General features: G+C 32.1%; 1 protein-coding gene across 1 annotated transcript; it reads left to right on the forward strand.

Moving 5' to 3' along the window:
* Positions 1-6: 6 nt before the first annotated feature.
* Positions 7-14,650, forward strand: LOC111043995 (V-type proton ATPase subunit C). Its single transcript, XM_022329047.2, has 10 exons — positions 7-177; positions 1,991-2,140; positions 2,943-3,096; positions 4,780-4,966; positions 6,214-6,312; positions 7,575-7,736; positions 8,833-8,926; positions 9,331-9,428; positions 10,918-11,050; positions 12,599-14,650. Exons 2-10 carry the CDS (start codon positions 2,009-2,011, stop codon positions 12,692-12,694), a joined length of 1,155 nt encoding a protein of 384 aa, XP_022184739.1. The 5' UTR covers positions 7-177; positions 1,991-2,008; the 3' UTR covers positions 12,695-14,650.
* Positions 14,651-14,982: the final 332 nt, after the last annotated feature.

Here is a 14,982-nt window from a genome sequence, read left to right on the forward strand (position 1 = left end):
TCATATGTGTTTCGTCGTCTCGTGAATTCGACGGTAGATGTCACTGATAAATCACGTGAAAAGGTATGGAAGGTCTTGGCATCTTGTTGTAACGATTTAAAAACAGTTCTATTTGAGCTATATTTTTCAAATTTAATCTTACACAAACTTCATAATTGAGTAATTTTTATTCAAAAGGTAAGTCTTCATTCATTTGAAAGATTATTTTTCTTTTATAAGTTGTGTTGTGTACCATAACAACCTTAACCTACTTCATCTTTGCTATCAAAATATTTTTATTTTATCCCATTGTTATTTTTAAAAAATCATATTTTAAAGTATAAGAAACCAGTTAGTTTCTATTTTTAGCATTGTTCATCTCAATAAGTTTCTAGAAATCTTGTAAAGCTCTGTGTATTAGAGTGGCTACACCCATTTTTTAAGTCTGATTGTATCTTTCCATTTTATTATATTCTTTAATACTCTAGCATTGTAATACAATATGTTGCATTAATCATAGAGATTCTTGAATTTAGCACAAAGCAACAAATCAAAGTAATGTTTTTAATCTAGTCAACTGTAAAATGCTCTTTGATCGAGTGTAGTGTCTTATCTAGCCTATCTGGTTGATGAGAATATTTTCTCACTGTTGGGTATTTGCTGTTGTTTCAGGTATAAAATAGGTGCTGAAAAAATAGTGCCTAACCTGATATTTTATTCTTATCAAAAGTTATGATTTATAATCCATATTAAAATCTTATTTATTATATTGAAGTTATAATTTGAGTACTTTACTTTATTGGGTTTGAGATTTAGACAATGTTTGGCGATGTATTATAATAACTATTTAAAACCACATTGAAGAAGAAACCTAAGTTAATTTTTAGATGCCAGGCTCAGCAACCATTGCGTTGAAAAGTGTGCGAGCGAGTCAAGAATTCGAGTTGACAGTAATTCTGATTATCCTCTTCACTCAGGGGTTGTCAAATTGTGTCAGCAGACATTCGTTCGGCTGGGTTATCTCCTTTTAGTGGTCTGTTTTTCTGGGAAGTGGAGTGAGTTATTCAATGCATAGCCCCGGACAGTGTTGTTTGCCTCTGCCAGCAACTGGTCTACGATTGCTAAACACTTTCTGACAACATTAAAAAATGAGGATGGATTTCTTGAATAATCTTGAGAGGAGTAGCATGAAATAGCGGCGTTCTAGATTGAAGTAAGTTCAACAAGCAGTTTTTAATCTGGAGTAATTCAGTATATTCAGTCCATGACCGGAAGTCGCCAGACAGACTTCGTCAAAATATAAAACAATCAATACACAAATAACGAGAGATGGCCGCAGATAGGTTGTTTCGTGTGGCTCTGTAGATGGACTGTCATACTAACACATGAAACAATCTCAAACTGGTCTACAAGTCCACTGGTCTCATCATCTCTCAATGAGTAGAGAGTTTAGTTGATGAGTTTTTTTATTTAAACCACTGGCAAGCCTCATCTACAAAAAGATTAGACTGGGCAACAGCAGTTTGGGGGTCCTCATCCTGGGCCAGCAGGGTGGTATCATCAGCGAACAATAAGCCTCTTCCATGCACACTGAAGTCGTTGATGAATACAAGGAACAACAGAGGACCAAGAATCGATCCCTGCGGCACTCCATAGATCACCTCCTTCGACCGTGATTCCGCACCATTCACCGATGTGACCTGCATTCTATTGGAGAGGTAATCCTCCATGGTTTTCAGGGGAGCTCCACCTGAAAGTTAACCTATCAGGTTAACTTAACCTGAAACCACCTGAGTATTAACCTATGTGCAAAATGTGGTTGATTTTTTAATAACTTTTCACAAGTTTTTTCCTTTTCATGTCTTTTTGAAAGTTTTACCACTTTAAAAACTGTTTGCACAAAAGATATAATTTCAAAAACTGTTTGCACAAAAGATATAATTTTTATATAGGTAACTCAATTTCTCTTCGTTTTATATAAAAATTAACCGGTATACTCTATTGATTCTAGTCACAACCATTTTGGAAAATGTCTGAATACTGGTTGATTTCGGCACCTGGAGACAAGACCTGCCAGCAGACATGGGAAGCCCTTGACAATGTTACGAACAAACAACAAAATTTGTCTGTCAATCACAAATTTCATATTCCGGATCTAAAGGTGAGACATCTCAAACTTGGACAATTTCTACCTTTTTCGAAATACAGAAAGGTTTACCGTATCTGAAAAGCTACTTGATAAATAAATGAAAAACACAGTTTTATTTTTGTCACAATCACATTTAATATACTTTTACACAGGACTGCACTTTCTTGTTGAAACCAACAATCTTCAGCTGTATTTGCTGATGATGTCAGTTGTGTAGGTTTAAAACGAAACTGCAGTCCTGTGTAAAAATCTAATAAATGCGGTTGTGACAAAAATAAAACTGTGTTTTTCCAATAAATTATAGAAAATAATACCATGGTTGTTTTTTCGTATCAAAATCTGATTTAATTGTTCACGCACAAGTAAAAGCCGTAACCGATATAAACATCATTCAGGAAAAAATCTCGAACGCTTGTTGCTAAATAAAATGATGAGTTCGTGATTTTCGTGTATTCAAGCTTTCAAAGTTTGATCATGTTTTATAGACGGGAAAGCAGGTTTTATCGGTTGTTTTGTTCATTAAGGAAAATGTATCTAATCCACATTGTTTATCCGAAGAACAATCCATCACAGAAAGTATTTTTTCATCAAGCTAGTTATTGTGAATATCAAAATATCTCAAGTATTTTTCTTTTGCATTATTCCCGTGAAACAATGTTATAAACAATAACTTATTTCGCCATTCGTAATGGATCATTAATAGGAGTTCATTATTATATAAATCCCATTTTTACATATTATAAAGTCAGTTATAAGTATACTATTGAAGTGAGTTTATAATCAATCATGTTTACAAAAATAATTTTGGTCGAAGGTTGGAACCCTTGATCAATTGGTCGGCCTGTCTGATGATTTGGGCAAATTAGACAACTTTGTTGACACAGTCACTCATAAAGTTGCAAATTATTTGGGAGAAGTTCTTGAAGATCAACGTGACAAACTTCATGAGAATTTACAAGCCAATAATGGTAAGTGTTTGTTCCAATATATATCTTAAATCTTTGGATTTAAATGTTCTATCATGATTTTGATTTATTTATTTTATTTGGGTCAGGTTCTATGTCATTTTTTGTGATCAAATGAGATTTTTTCATGCTATTTGAACCATGAACACTATTACACTTGAATTTAATGAAAACACAAATAGAAATTGTCAACCACTTTTATTTTTTCTTTTAGTTTTCATTATGGAAAAGTACCACATCACACACAACACAACTGTAACACTTGAATTTGTTTCATCATACTATTTTTTTCCAGTAATTTGTATGTAAGGTACATATTATATATTATATCCTATACTATTAAACGAGCAATTTCTGTTTAGATGTTTTAATGTTTATATATATCTGTATGTGACCGGACCTCGAAAACGGCTCTAACGATTCCCACGAAATTTGGAACAAAGTAGGTTTATGATATGAAAATTCGATTGCACTAGGTCTCAACCCTCGGATAACTCGCTTAAGAGAATTAAAAGGATAAATACGTCCTTAGAAAAACAGCTGGAAATTTTGTCGTTTTTTCCATACCGTAATGGTATCGAGTGAGCGAGTGCATGTGTGGGATATTCCTCAGCTGATCTCACGAGAATAATTCAGCAAGAAAAAATTATTTTCGTTTATTTCTGTTTTTTTATTTCAAAAAATATGTTTACTTCAGAAAGTCCAAAACAGTAACTAGATGATGTTAGTGTAAAATAGTACATAGCATATTGACAAATATTGTGGAAAACATAGTATATCATTCTAAATTGAATTCATAGTACTGTATATCTATTTGTAATTGATGTGTTTGTTTTTTGAAGAGTGAATAAATTCTTATTTTGATGAGTGTTGAATGACAGTAGCTTAACCTAGATTTTGATTTGGACTGTAGTATAAATTTGAAAAGGCACAGTTTTGGGCATGAGCCTGTTGTGCCTCCTCATATAACTGTAAAACTAATTGTACGACTTAGAAAATGAATAAATTCATCTTTCGTTACAAATTTTCTATGCTTTTACACTCCAGAGCGGAGCTCGGTCCCCCGATATTATATTATAAATTGTACATAAGTTACATTTATACATAATATTCAAAGCGAGATTGCAATTAAAATTCTTCTGTAGGCCTATAATTTTAAAAATGAGTTGAAACTTCTATAGCTTCATAGAAAATTGAGGCAAAAAAAAATTATGATCATATTTCTATTTATGAACGATCAGACTGATAGTTGTCATTTTTGTACGAGCTCATTAAACTTTCAACCAACTAGTATTGAGTACTTATACGATCTTCATGGTATAGGGCGTTTATGTTCCAATTTTCGATGTTAACTCAAGCCGATAGTCCAAGTAGCTCACTTTCGTGAAGCTATGTGACGCTGGTAGTCTTTCATACTGTGTCGTTCATGCACTCTCTCTCCAATAAACCAATAGTGAATGGTTGGCAGTTATTGGTTTGAGAACAAAAAATCGGCTTAAAATTTGGAACATATACGACCTATACCATGGGATATCTTCTTATGCTATCTTTTCTTTATGCTTATACTAAGGAATATTTATTCCTTAAACTAAAAATTATACGCTTTATGATTTTTACAAAACTATTTTTAGAGTTTTCCATTGTGTGCCCAATTGATATATTCTCTTATTGTGATGGTGGCGTTAGGTGACCTTCGCAGCTACATCACGAGATTCCAGTGGGACATGGCTAAGTATCCGATCAAGCAGTCGCTGCGAAACATCGCTGACATCATCAGCAAACAGATCGGACAGATTGATGCCGACTTGAAGACCAAGTCCACCGCTTACAATAATCTCAAGAGTAACTTGCAGAATATGGAGAAGAAACAAACGTCAGTATCCAATTCGAATAGCATCATTTTGATAAAGAATTATTATACTTACCCTTTCCGGTGTTTCGGAATCAACCTAAAATTGTAGGTTCACTCATCTTTCATCATCATTCGTCTCATTACCACGCACAAGCCTGGAGCTCAAGTGGGCACATCACACTTAGAAATAAAAAAATCAATATAAAGTTTGATCAATAATGAATCTAGTAGCCTAATTAGTTGAACAGCTTTTAACTCTATGATTTTAAAATGATCTATTATTTATCTTAGACTATTTATTCCCCTATTATCTTCAATTTTACCCGGTTGAGTGGGCAAACTTGTGGTAGAGTGGTACCAGAGACAACTGATACAAGTACTCTCTCTCTTCTCTATGGTGGTAATGTCCAAACTTCGCCACGTCAACAAATTTTGTCGAGAAAAACCACTACATCCTAGGTCTTGATCCTCATTAGGTAGGTTATACATTAGGTAGTTCAACTTGATGACGCTCATTCCAACAATAACCGTGATTGTCTGCATATGCATGTAGGCCTATTCACCAATCATCACACATGTTCGTATCTGCAAGGACTGATAGAATTCATGCATACTTCAGTAATATCTGACTATATAGTGAGGTACACGATATAATTGCAATGGAGAAAGATAGGAGAACAACGTTGCCGATCCTTCGTCTAGTGCTAGTCAATGCCTTCTATAGAAGGTATACAGATTTATTGATGTAATATTAATTGTTCATTCTCGTTTAAAATAATCAATTATATTTTATTAAGCAAGAAATTATATTCTTCAATAATTTCATAATGAATTTTCATAATAAAGATGAAATATTTTGTAATTTATGAATTCTACATTGTTAAAAGACGATCTGGCAACAGAGCAAAGCGAGAAAGAGATGGCGCTATCCGTTTTGTTGAATGATAGACAAGGATAGCAATACCATTGCTAATCAAACGCCATTATAACGTAGACCTCACTATAGATAGATGGTTGATATTATGTAACATAATAATAATAATTATTATAATATCTTTTAATCTAGATGGCTTGGATCTAGTATCAGAGTTGACAGGTATTTTTATTGATATCTCGGAAGGTTAATTTTTCATGTTTCAATTATTTTTATCGGTAAACATTCCTTGAACTGGTTTACTAATGCGACTTTCTAAATTGACATGAACTAGTCATGTTTTTTTAACAAAAATATCAATAACTTATATTTTGCTTTAATTTTTGTTTTGCAGTGGAAGCCTTCTGACCCGCAACCTGGCGGATCTCGTGAAAAAGGAATATTTCATTTTGGACTCTGAGTACCTCACAACATTGCTTGTTGTAGTGCCAAAGTGAGTACAGTAACTCAAACCTAATTCAGATCTTTATTGATTGATACAATAAGTACACTTCATCAAAATGATAGCGAGAGAAAAAATAGGGAGATATAATTTTGTATTCTTGATACCGTTGACTGTATCAGTTCTGGACTCTAAATAATATGTAAGCAATTATGCAATAATGCAATCTTTAAAAGCGGTATAATATTGTATTTGAATCACACGCAGTGCTAAATCAAATTCTTCCATTGTATTTCGTTTACAAATAACGTCTTGGATCTGTATTATGATACAGTGCTGAAACCATGTTATAGTTTCACATATTATTGGAAATTAATACCATGTTAGAAGGAGGATTTAAGACTATAATAACTTGGAATGTGAATTCAGTAAGAATAAAATACTGCTCCTAGTTGGATGTAATGATCAATTTGATGAAGTTTCTTTTCAGTGAGCGTAGTACTAATACTTCAAGCTTTATTAAAAAATATAAACTCAATATTAACGAACTCCAAAAACGTTGATCTTTCAATACTTCAAGCTCTATTAAAAAATATGAATTCAATATTAACCAACTCCAAAACGTTTACTTAAAAATTTTGTAAGATGAATTTATTATACCGATGACATTTGATTTATACAGTAGCTGGTGAAAAAGTTACAATTCTAACTTTCTAAAACTTGACAAGCAGACACTGATTAAAATATAAGAAGTTGCTAATGCTATTCTGTGGAAAACAATGTGATGGTTTGTTTTCAATACTTTGGTTATCATATTTAGATTATTGTTATACATTACCTTATTCTGTTGATGTTTTTGAATGGTGATTCCCATAAAAAACACACATTAATTTGACATACGGAATAAAGCAACCTGTTTTGAGTGTGGAAACATTGTGGAGCGGCGAAGGTAGCTTCAAGGTTGAGAGTGATGCATTTAATGCATATACATTGATGGTGGAGCACTGGGTGCGCCACCATTTAAATACATTCAACACTCTCAATCTTGAAGCTACCTTCGCCGCTCCACCCTCAGACATACTGTGCTGTGTGAAATTATTAATTTGTTTTTGTATATCTTTCTAGTTATCTTTTTTCAATAAATGGAAATATAAAAATTCACCGCTCCACCATTTTTCCATTCTCAGACATACTGTACTGTGTATAATTATTAGTTTGTTGATGTATATCTTCCTAGTTATATATTTTTCAATATATGACAACATAAAAATCACGTTTTTTCTTATACTTGACTATCAATGTTTTACTGAAAGGTCGAACTTTAATGATTGGAACGGCGGTTATGAGAAGTTGACCGAAATGATAGTGCCTCGCTCCACGCAGCTGGTGCACCAAGATAACGACTTTGGTCTTTTCACCGTAACACTCTTCAAGAAAGTTGTCGAAGAATTCAAGCTGCACGCAAGAGAAAAGAAGTGAGTTATACTAGATTGTTTCAACAAATTAAGAATTCCATTCGAATTTCCATGGAAAGTATTTTTATTGTAATAATAACTCATCAATTATCAATTTTACAATTCTATTAGTGGTTTATCAATCAACTCTCATTATTGAACGATAGTAGCGAGTTCTCACTGATGACTAGAAGCTTGAGTCTGTCCATTTTTGGCTGTTGGTTTGTATGTTTGACGATTACTTTCGAACAATCATCAATAAACTTTCAGATCAGCTTTCAAAAAACCTCCATCAATCAACTTCGAAATTTCAACGCACATTTTTGAACCATTATACAGATCAAGTTCGTCGGCCAACAAAATTGACTCTTTCCTTTGCCCTTTTCTGGGATAGAACAGGATAACATCGAAAGTGCGAAGAAAGACATTTGTAGTAATTTGTAGATCACAAAACAGAAGTCAGCTGGATTTTGCATGCAATAATCAATAACGCAATGTAATTTGAACTATTTCTCTTTACTTTCCACTGATTTCAATAGAACAACTAACAGAATATCAGTGACATTTTGAGCGAGCTCTCTAGCCTGAGGCTTACTATTATAAGTTTTTCACTGGTGAATTCTGTTAAATTTATTCTAATTTGTAATTTTATACGAAGCAATCGTATTTCTTGAAATATGTGTTCATTTCAAGATTCAAAGTGATAGAAATCAATATTCTTGTTGTGTTAACTTTCACTAGAGCTAAATTGTAATAGTTCATATATTGGGTGATAGAAATCTAGATGTTGTAATGTTCACCAATTTATCGCTTCCTTGTAAAGTCTCTATCGGAATGTTGTTTCGCCTCTAGATTCTAGATGTTTCTAGGTACAATACTTTCCTCAAACTAGTCATCCTTAAGAATCCAATAGCTTTACAGGAATTTACAGCATTTAATTTGGATTTTCGTTTAATAATAATTATAATCCAATTGCAGTCAACATCTCTATCAATGAATTTATTATCATGATAGTAATGGCTGGTTGCATTAGTTTCATTGAATAAAGTTTTGTAATTTCTATTGTATATTGATTATCAAGTATTTTTCCTTAATTTAGTATTTTTCATTGATACAGATTCATTGTCAGAGAATTCACTTACAATGAGGAGGAGTTGGCAGCTGGCAAGAATGAAATTACCAAACTCGTAACTGATAAGAAGAAGCAATTTGTGAGTAGACACTTCAATTATTAAAATAATATAAAATTGTGTTTATTATTTAAGAATTGGTCAAATGTATCTATAATATGTTTGTATTGAAGGTAATGAGTAAACAACTCAAATCTCAAATTTCTGTAACTCTTGCATGAAATTATTAATTTATTTCACTTTTTCATTGTACTGTAATTAATTGATTGAAATTGAAATTTATTCACAACACTGACATGCTTTACAATATTATAATACAATTATATAACTGTATCATGACGGAAATGAATAATCGATATTTCATCCAATCGTGTCTTGTTCAATGATTTTAATCACTTGAATACATAAATAAATAAGTCAATTGTGCGGCTGTGAACTTGAAACAAGCCAATGCAGTATAACTGAGTAGATAATATTGTGTTCAGGGACCACTGGTGAGATGGCTGAAAGTGAACTTCAGCGAGTGCTTCTGCGCTTGGATTCACGTCAAAGCACTCAGAGTGTTTGTAGAGTCCGTCCTCAGGTGAGTTTGCCACAAGCCCACAATAGTCATATATCACATATCATTTGGGCTGGCCACCAACGGTAGGACATGTGTGTATACATGTCGTCATACATTGTGTCATCACAGTGAAAGGCTACGAGCAAATGTTTTTGGTGTTAGGTTTTTTTATTTTTTTCTTCGATGTTCTATTTGAGGTTAAATTATTTTTGTATCATTATAATTTGTCATTTCCGAGTGGTTTATTTTTTGTTATTGATTGTTTGTTTTATGTTAGAAGCCTCTCGCTGATTACAAAACATGCATGATGAACATGTGTGTGTACATGATAAACATGCATGTCCCAACGTTAGTGGCCAGCCTTATAGTGATGTATTCACACTCATGTTATTTTTGTTATAAACTTTGTTATAATTATTTTGTTATAAACTTTTCTCCTGTGAATCTTCTCTACTGAAGTTTAGAGGTCCTTTCAATTTGTTATTATACTTTGCATTTTGTTAAGGATTCATCTTTGAATATTCTAGCACTATATATCTGATCTACTTTGTATCTAAATACTTCTACTGTAAGTGTTCTCAAGTTTCTTATTGCGTCAATGAGTTGACATAGATTAACATTGAAATACTTTGATTTCTTCACTATATTTGCTATTTTTGATGATTCTGAGTTTCGTCAGAAACTTTAGGGAACCTTACTAAATACCTCCACAGTTTCCTTGGTGCAGCATTAGACAAATTGAAATGTAAAAATTTGTAATAATGGTATTGGTAATGTAAGCCGTTTTGGGTGTATCCCGTCGCTTAATTTTGTATATACATTGTATTGTAAATATTTTTGGTGAATAAATGAATATAAATATTGTTTTTGCTGTACCAATAACAAGCTAAAACTCTTACTCAACCTAAAATGTATCTAGTTTGATAGTGAATTTTCATTAATTGTATTATGGTTTCTATATAAAAAATGAAAAGAACAGCAAAACTATTGATAGTCACTGTAAATGTTATAGTGGCTCAAATTACAAGCGGTTTTTACCAAAAGAAAGGTTGGGAGTATGAATAGGCTTAATTTGTATTTAGCATGATATCTATGTATAGATTGAAAATCAGCAAAACTATTGAGTCACTGTAAAGGTTATACTAGCCCAAATTACTAGCGGATCCAAAACAAAGGTTAGCAGCCATGTATTTTGTTATCAAGCTTATTCTGTCAGAAATTTGAAAAAGTCAGAATGTATTGTGGCTCAATCTCTTGGCTTTTTGACAGAACTATATCTTTATGATATAAATTATTGTTTGGATCTTGCTAGATCTAGATCTGCTCTCTGTAAATTGCTGAAAGTACTGCACTATTTACTTATTTATTTATTGAATCATTCAACTGAACACAACTTCCAGATAATTACTACAGACTTGAGCTTAGAACGGTTTCAATTCTAATTCATTGACGTCTTGGTTCAGACTTGTATTCCATGATACGCATTTGAAAAGTATTTTTTGATTGGCAGGTATGGGCTGCCGGTGAACTTCCAAGCAATGCTTCTTCAGCCTAACAAGAAGAACACAAAGCGGCTGAGAGATGTGCTGCATGGCTTGTACGGCCATCTGGACAGCAGCACTCAGCAGGGGGCTCAGCATGATGTATGCTATGCTATTTACAATTCATTATTAATTTATTGAATGAATGAAAAATTCTTTTTTAGGCGGAGTTAGGACTTTCAAGTCCTCTCTACCACTCAACCTCAATTAATTGATTGATAAATCAAATTTTTGATTTATTAATTTGTGTCTCCAGTGCGATTTCTCTATTTGCTTTGGGATTTAATGTTAATGAATTTAATTTGATCTACTACCCGGTTGTGTGTACATCTATTAAATTTAACTACCGAAAAATGATGTAATTGCATTGTTATCTGCCTTAGCTTCCGTTAGATAACGCTGTTGTAAGATGGTTATATTTAGTAGACTTGCAACCCATGCATATCTATCAAATTTGTCATTATTGGGAAATACTCCATATATTTTACTAACTACAACATTCTGTTTTCTAGACTCATGACTGATTCAATTTCCCTGCCAATTTCAATATGTAAACCCGAGTGCATGAGTTTCGCTACGTGCAATTTCCTATGCACGTGAAATATTTGGTCTCACAATACCATCTAATAATACTCTACTAAATGTTTTATACCATGTGTTGAATTTGATAGAAATATTAAATTTACTTACTTACTCCTCGGCTCTACAACCCATTGAGGGTCTTGGCCTCCCGCAGTATGCCTCTCCATTCGTCCCAATTTTGAGCTTTCCTTCTCCATCCTCTGATACCCATCTGCCTCAAGTCATTCTCCACGTCGTCAATCCAACGCATTCTTGGTCTTCCCCTCAGTCTTCTTCCTCCAGGATTCATTCTGTGGACTTTCTTTGCGCTCCTTGAATCATCCATGCGCTCCACATGTCCTAACCAACCTAGACGTCTCATTTTTATTTCAACTACAATGTCTGGGTTGTTGTAGAGCTCTCGCAACTCTTGGTTAGTGCGGATCCTCCACTCTCCATCACTATAGGTGGGTCCGTAGATTTTTCGGAGGATCTTTCTTTCCCAGACATTGAGTATGGTCTCGTCCCTCTGAGTAAGTACCCAGGTTTCTGCACCATATAGTACGGCTGGTCTTATGACAGTGTTGTAAACTTGCACTTTTAGCCTTCTTGAGATAAGTCGGGAATTGATAAAAGTTTTTAAAGCATAATAACATCTATTCCCAGCTGATACTTTAGCTTTGATATCTATTGGGACTTCGTTTTTTTGTGTTATTACAGCTCCCAGATATTTGAATTCCTCAACCTTCTCAAAACTACTGTCTCCAAACACAAATCGTCTTTCATTCCCTTGGGTATTTTTTCAAATATTAAATTTGGTATTACAAAAATCATATAAATAATACTGCTGCTTTGGAGGGTACTTTAATGTTGGTTGCCCTGTCGTTAGCACAAACAGACTGCAAGATAAACTAACCGCCCCACACCGCTATCACCGCTAAAATTATTCTTTCGACTGAGCTTTCCATAGCTCACTTCAAAAATTCCATTCAATGTGATTTCTCCCGTCTAACATAATTTTAGAACAGTTATTGCTGTTGAATAACTTTTTGTTTTATACTGATTGTTTGTTTTCCATTCAATTTTCAGAGTGTGGACATTCCAGGTCTTGGATTCGGGCAGAGTGACTACTTTCCCTATGTCTACTACAAAATCAACATCGACATGGTTGAAAATAAGGTTTAAAAATTATGATTATTCTGAAATTTCAAACCCATTGACACAACATGGAAGATGATATTATTTGTTTTGAACATTCCGTCACAATTCTTATTGACACTACAAAGTGATTATTAATAAATAATTATAAAAAAACTATTGTAGCGTTTAGATCGGCAATAAAGAGTAAATTACTCGTTTGGTTCCAAGGGTTTAATATCAGCTTACTGTATTATCAAACAGTAACATATATTTATGTTTTATTTGCCACTTATTGTCTCGGTAATTGATTTATCATCAATTCTAAATTGAAGAATAATTACTATTACTGAGGAAAATTTGTTGTGAAAATGGGTAATATAATTATTATATCTCAGAATTCAGTATTTCTGCATTAAATCGATGCAAATTGATTCGTAAATTTTGTTTCAGTGAAAATTACTCTAATAATGTTATTATTATATTGTTATTGCCTTGTGAAATGGTTTTCAAACGTTCAGATCAACTTTTAGAAAAATAGTAGATGATAGTATAATATCTGTTATTACATATATATTTTATCTAGATGTAATATAAATGTTATATCACTAACGAAAGATTGGAATGAGCTATAACTATATATATTTGATTATAGATGTTTGAAAACTTCAATAAAATTATTCGTTTACTTGTAACATGAAATTGAATAACTACTGGAAGTCGCTTAATATTTCAGCAACATTTTTCAATGGCATTTCATGTTGCAATTGAATTAATAATCGTAGATCGTCATTCTATCCGAAAATGAAGGAAGTTATTCGATGTCAATATAAAGAACAATAAAAATGTCATTGTACAGTATACATAATTTTTCGCGAAAATGTATTTCATGTAGTTGTGTGAGATCTTGATTGTAAGGCTTTTTAAGTGTGTAAAATGACTAAAATTTACTTTTTGAAGCTAGAAAGTAGAACAATTCTTTCGATTAAGAAATAATAATTAATCTATAAACTAGATTCCTTAGATTCCTCAATAAATCCTCAAGTACCCAGGAAATCCACTGTTGTGTTTTTAACTGCAATGAATAGAAAGCTGGTTTTGCTTCATGTCTTCTTTCAGCGAATCTAAATATGTACCTACCTAAATTGCTTGATCTTAACAAATTTATTAAGAAATAAATTATTATTTGTATAATGTACATTAATGAATTTTAAATTCTATAATCTCTATTAATTTACAGAAAAACAGCGTTATTCCTAGAAATCAATTCTTTATAACATTGAAAGATTCTATTTACATTAATTGTAAACGCACATGTTGAACTCCTTATTAAAATTAAGTATTGTGATTTTATCCAGCTTGCAAACCGAATGAACTACTACCATGGCAGCTCGAGGGATTGTTTTTCAAATAATAATTCTAATATTACTTTCTTGGAATGTTTTCGTTTTTATTTGAAACGATCTTATCAAATATTCATTTTACAATTAGTTTTTTATTCCCACGTTAAACTCAAAGTAAGGTGGACAATGCAAAAGTGTATATCAACTGGATTTTCAATTGTCAAATTAATGTAAAATTTGTACTCATATATTAAAACTTAAAATCGATTATTGATTTTACATTCAGTAAATAATTTTACTTTGTAAAATTGTGATATAAAATGTTAATCACATGTTTATAATACTGTATTATCTAAATTGAGAATATACGTATATTATTGAATATAGTTATTTTAAAATTCAAATTAATTATTGCTATTAGAATTACATTTAGATCAACTTTACCATTCTTGTGTAAATAAAATTGATCATCAAATAATTATTTTCTGAAAATAATATTGAAATGTTAATAAGTTTAAAATTTCTCTGGGAATTATTGCAATGTAAATTATTACTTTCCCAAGTAGCCATTTGAAATATGTAAATATTTACATTCCAACCATTATTTAGTAATGTGTGTAGATTCACCTAGAGTTGTCAATAAATAGTATGTTGGTGATAATCCAGTGTTGTTATTGTAGAAAATCATTAGCTTATCTCCAACATTTAAGTGACCAGTAAGTCTCTGTCACACAATCCTTCATATTTTATATAAATAGGCGCTGTATAAGTTAACATGGAATTTCCAAAAAAGTAAATAATTAACAAATTAATTATTTATCAATTATTAATTTCAAAGTAAATAATTAACACAATTAGAAAAATATTTCTAGTAGGCTATTCCAACTAAAATTTAAATTTGTGTTTACAATCACCTAAGCCAGTTACAATAATCATTGAAAATTATCATTTACATCGTCATATTCTACAAAATGCTATATGGATCGTTATTGC

The sequence above is a fragment of the Nilaparvata lugens genome, chromosome 2, assembly GCF_014356525.2.
Source record: "Nilaparvata lugens isolate BPH chromosome 2, ASM1435652v1, whole genome shotgun sequence".
Lineage (NCBI taxonomy): Eukaryota > Metazoa > Arthropoda > Insecta > Hemiptera > Delphacidae > Nilaparvata > Nilaparvata lugens.